We start from the raw sequence: 5,000 nt of genomic DNA on the forward strand, positions 1-5,000 counted from the left end.
TTAGGAATCTCTCTCTCCCTGTATTCAGGCAGGTTTTGGGCAGTGCTTTGGTTTGGCTTTGGCATCTCGGGGCGTTTTTAACATTGCTTCGATACAGCGGTCTGTGCTGAAATGAGTTGCTGGAAGGGAAAGTCGGGTTAAATTCTGGTGTGACCCTGGTTGTGTTCGGGACACGGACTCTCAGTCATGTCCAGGGGAATTATTCTCAGTTCTCATTAAAGGTGACATATTATGCCCCTTTTCACAAGATATAATATAAATCTACGGTGTCCCCAGAATGTGTGTGAAATTTCAGCTCAAATTCCCCCAGATTATTTATTACAGCTTGTCAAATTTGCCCCTTTTTGGGTGTGAGCAAAAACACGCTGTTTTTGTGTGTGTCCCTTTAAATGCAAATGAGCTTTAGCTCCGCCTCCGTTCAGAAGAGGGCGGAGTCTTTACACGAGCTTCAGATACTCTGGCAATAACAGAACAGGCCAATCTCACTCATCCAGAATCCCAGAATCACCAGTAGCGAGTGCAGCCTTACGGAGAGACTCAGGAAGAGCTTCTGAATGTTAGTGGAGACATTTCTGTAGTTGTTGTGGAGTTACACTGATCATCTCATCATCATGTTGAACTTCTCCACAAGTGTCCACAGTTCCTGAGGTCTTTATAAGACAGCGGTGACATGTTCTGGTCAATAGTGTTCAGTGCTCGTCTGAGCTCAACCACAGAACAGCTTCAGGCTCTGCTGGATCTTTATCATTGCGTTAGAACTGGTCTCTGTTGTCGCTTGTGAAACCAAATGTCGGCTGGTGTGTGTAAACGTGCAGATTAAGGGCCGGTAATGTTATAATAAGATCCTCTTCATATGTCAGAAGGAGAGCGAAATCTGATCGGCTTATTTTATAACATGCTTGCAGAGAAAGACTCAGTAAAACAAAGATACTGGGTTTCACTTTTCATGTTTTCTGGGTTGGTAGAAGCACCAATTATAGCACTTACACACAGAGAAACTCAGATTTTCATGATATGTCCCCTTTAATAGAGTTCTTCCATAACCCAATGATCTGAACTGATGCACTTTTATCATGGATGGATGCACTTTTATGATGGACAGATGCACTTTTATCATGGATGGATGCACTTTTATGATGGACAGATGCACTTTTATGATGGATAGATGCACTTTTATGATGGATAGATGCACTTTTATGAAGGATAGATGCACTTTTATCATAGATAGATGCACTTTTATGAAGGATAGATGCACTTTTATCATGGATAGATGCACTTTTATGATGGATGGATGCACTTTGTTTCCACTAGAAACAAACCTTGTTGTATTATTTTAATTTAATACTGTAAAGCTGCTTTGTGAAAAGCGCTATACAAATATACTTGACTTGACTTGACTTTTATGATGGATATATACACTTTTATGATGGACAGATGCACTTTTATGATGGACAGATACACTTTTATGATGGACAGATGCACTTTTATGATGGACAGATGCACTTTTATGATGGATAGATGCACTTTTATGAAGGATAGATGCACTTTTATGATGGATGGATGCACTTTTATCATGGATGGATGCACTTTTATCATGGATGGATGCACTTTTATCATGGATAGATGCACTTTTATCATGGATAGATGCACTTTTATGATGGATGGATGCACTTTTATCATGGATGGATGCACTTTTATGAAGGATAGATGCACTTTTATCATGGATAGATGCACTTTTATCATGGATGGATGCACTTTGTTTCCACTAGAAACAGACCTTGTTGTATTTTTTTAATTTAATACTGTAAAGCTGCTTTGATACAATCTGTATTGTGAAAAGCGCTATACAAATATACTTGACTTGACTTGACTTTTATGATGGATATATACACTTTTATGATGATAGATGCACTTTTATGATGATAGATGCACTTTTATCATGGATGGATACACTTTTATGATGGATGGATACACTTTTATGATGGATAGATGCACTTTTATGATGATAGATGCACTTTTATGATGATAGATGCACTTTTATGATGGATGGATACACTTTTATGTTGGACAGATGCACTTTTATGATGGATAGATGCACTTTTATGATGATAGATGCACTTTTATGATGATAGATGCACTTTTATCATGGATGGATACACTTTTATGATGGATGGATACACTTTTATGATGGATAGATGCACTTTTATGTTGGACAGATGCACTTTTATGATGGATATATACACTTTTATGTTGGACAGATGCACTTTTATGATGGATATATACACTTTTATGTTGGACAGATGCACTTTTATGATGGACAGATGCACTTTTATGATGGATAGATGCACTTTTATGATGATAGATGCACTTTTATCATGGATGGATACAATTTTATGATGGATGGATACACTTTTATGATGGATAGATGCACTTTTATGATGGACAGATGCACTTTTATCATGGATAGATGCACTTTTATGATGGACAAGTCAAGTCAAGTCAAGTCACCTTTATTTATATAGCGCTTTTTACAATACAGATTGTATCAAAGCAGCTTCACATTGATAACATGAAAATAATACAACAAAGTTTGTTTCTAGAACAAAATTGCGTCATCGTCCACCCTATATAAAGTAGATCAATAATATTGTTGAATATTAAATGTCCCCAACTAAGCAAGCCAAAAGCCAAGGCAACAGTGGCAAGGAACCAAAACTCCATCAGTGAAAGAATGGATAAAAAACCTCGGGAGAACCCAGACTCAGTTCCTCAGTTCTCCTCTGGCCAACGAGCGAACAGTGTATGATTATGATCCAGGCAGCATTACAGGTCAGAGGTCAGATTGGCCGTGTCGATGAGGCCTTCACAGGGCTGATGAGGCTGGCACTTCAGGGATGCGTCATGGTTGGGTTCAGGTGCAGATCCACCATCTGATCTGGATACGGCCGGGATCCACCTCACTTCAGTAAACGGAGAGACTGGTTGACACTTCAGTACTGCGTTGTCGTTGCGTCCAGGCGCTGGTCCTTCATCAGATCTGGATGCGGCCTGGATCCGGCGACAGATGCACTTTTATGATGGACAGATGCACTTTTATCATGGATAGATGTACTTTTATGATGGACAGATGCACTTTTATCATGGATAGATGTACTTTTATGATGGACAGATGCACTCTTATGATGGACAGATATACGCTTTTATGATGGACAGATACGCTTTTATGATGGACAGACGCACTTTTATGATGGACAGATACGCTTTTATGATGGACAGATACGCTTTTATGATGGACAGATGCACTCTTATGATGGACAGACACACTTTTATGATGGACAGATGCACTTTTATGATGGATAGATGCACTCTTATGATGGACAGATACGCTTTTATGATGGACAGATGCACTTTTATCATGGATAGATGCACTTTTATGATGGACAGATGCACTTTTATGATGGACAGATGCACTTTTATGATGGATAGATGCACTTTTATGATGGATAGATGCACTTTTATGATGGACAGATGCACTTTTATGATGGATAGATGCACTTTTATGATGGACAGATGCACTTTTATGATGGACAGATGCACTTTTATGATGGACAGATGCACTTTTATGATGGACAGATGCACTTTTATGATGGACAGATGCACTTTTATGATGGACAGATGCACTTTTATTTTTGCATTCGTCTGAAAGAAGACTGTCATATACACCTAGGATGGCTTGAGGGTGAGTAAATCATGGGCTAATTTTCATTTTTTGGGTTAACTATCCCTTGAAGTGAAAGCTTCTGTGAAGGTGATGAGGAAACTCCTGCTGGGTTTCTGTGTAGCTGTTGACTGGTTCCCAGTGGAGCCGTGTTGTCTGGCCAGTGTGTTATTAAAGCGGTGTATGCCAGCTCTCCACATCATGTTCAGAGGTTTCTGTGGCGCTCGGGTCTTCAGTCCACGCCTGCAGGGGAAAATGCATGTTGACATGACAGAAATGTATTCCTCCTCCATATTTGTGGACGGATCTGTTGCCACACCCGCGCCAGCCGACATTATTACGCCTGTGGATGTATTAGAGGCGTTATGTGCATCCATCCACAATCAGCTTATTTTATTAACCTGGAACTGGACAAATATCTTCATGGTTAAGTAAAAACATCAAATGGTAATAATGGTAACTCTTCACAATAACGTTTCAGTAGTTAACATGAACTAAGAATGAACAATACTTCCACAGCATTTATTAATCTTAATTATCTTAATATTAATGCTTTGGGTTTATCAGCACCAAGTCCAAGCCTATTCATTTACACACACAATGTAATATCAAATTTAGCACAGTACATTTTTTGTTAACCTTTTATCATATGATTTGGAGTATCGCAATAATATCGAGTTCAGTATCGTGATATTTATCGAATGTATCGACACAAGGGTATCGTTACACCCCTGTTAAATAATGTTAACAAGTAAGACCTCATTGTAAACCGTTACTGTAATAATGATATATATATATATAAATCTCTGTGTGTGTTGGACAGATGCCATGTTACTGGTGACGGAGCGGCTCGAGGGACCGTTCAACATCGAGTCTGTGATGGAGCCCATCGACGTGAAGATCTCTGAAGCCATCATGAACATGCAGGAGAACAGCATGCAGATCTCCTATCAGGTTATCATCTTCTCATGCATCCATAATGCAGATCTCCTATCAGGTTATCATCTTCTCATGCATCCATAATGCAGATCTCCTATCAGGTTATCATCTTCTCATGCATCCATAATGCAGATCTCCTATCAGGTTATCATCTTCTCATGCATCCACAGTCATGTTCTGAGATCATGAGCAAGCCCAGCACGTGTCCTCCACTGCACACGGACCAAACCTCAGCCCTCGCTTCAGGGTATTTATAACAGCATAGTTGCGGATGGTCAGATATTTGCAGTTCGCTGTTCAGCACTAAAGCATGCGTGCGCTCTCAGTCCACCACTAATCACAG

At 39.6% G+C, this 5,000-nt stretch overlaps 1 protein-coding gene across 2 annotated transcripts in view; it reads left to right on the forward strand.

Annotated features, from left to right (window-relative positions):
• The window catches only part of gpc6b (glypican 6b), a 50,552-nt gene that overhangs the window by 18,199 nt on the left and 27,353 nt on the right, over positions 1–5,000 (forward strand). For both annotated transcript variants that reach the window (XM_084122728.1, XM_084122727.1), the window contains exon 5: positions 4,542–4,672. In XM_084122728.1, the coding sequence (XP_083978854.1) occupies positions 4,542–4,672 (131 nt within the window). The remainder of the gene's footprint in view (positions 1–4,541; positions 4,673–5,000) is intronic.

Source organism: Abramis brama (assembly GCF_963993115.1).
Source record: "Abramis brama genome assembly, chromosome: 8".
Taxonomy (NCBI): Eukaryota; Metazoa; Chordata; class Actinopteri; order Cypriniformes; family Leuciscidae; genus Abramis; species Abramis brama.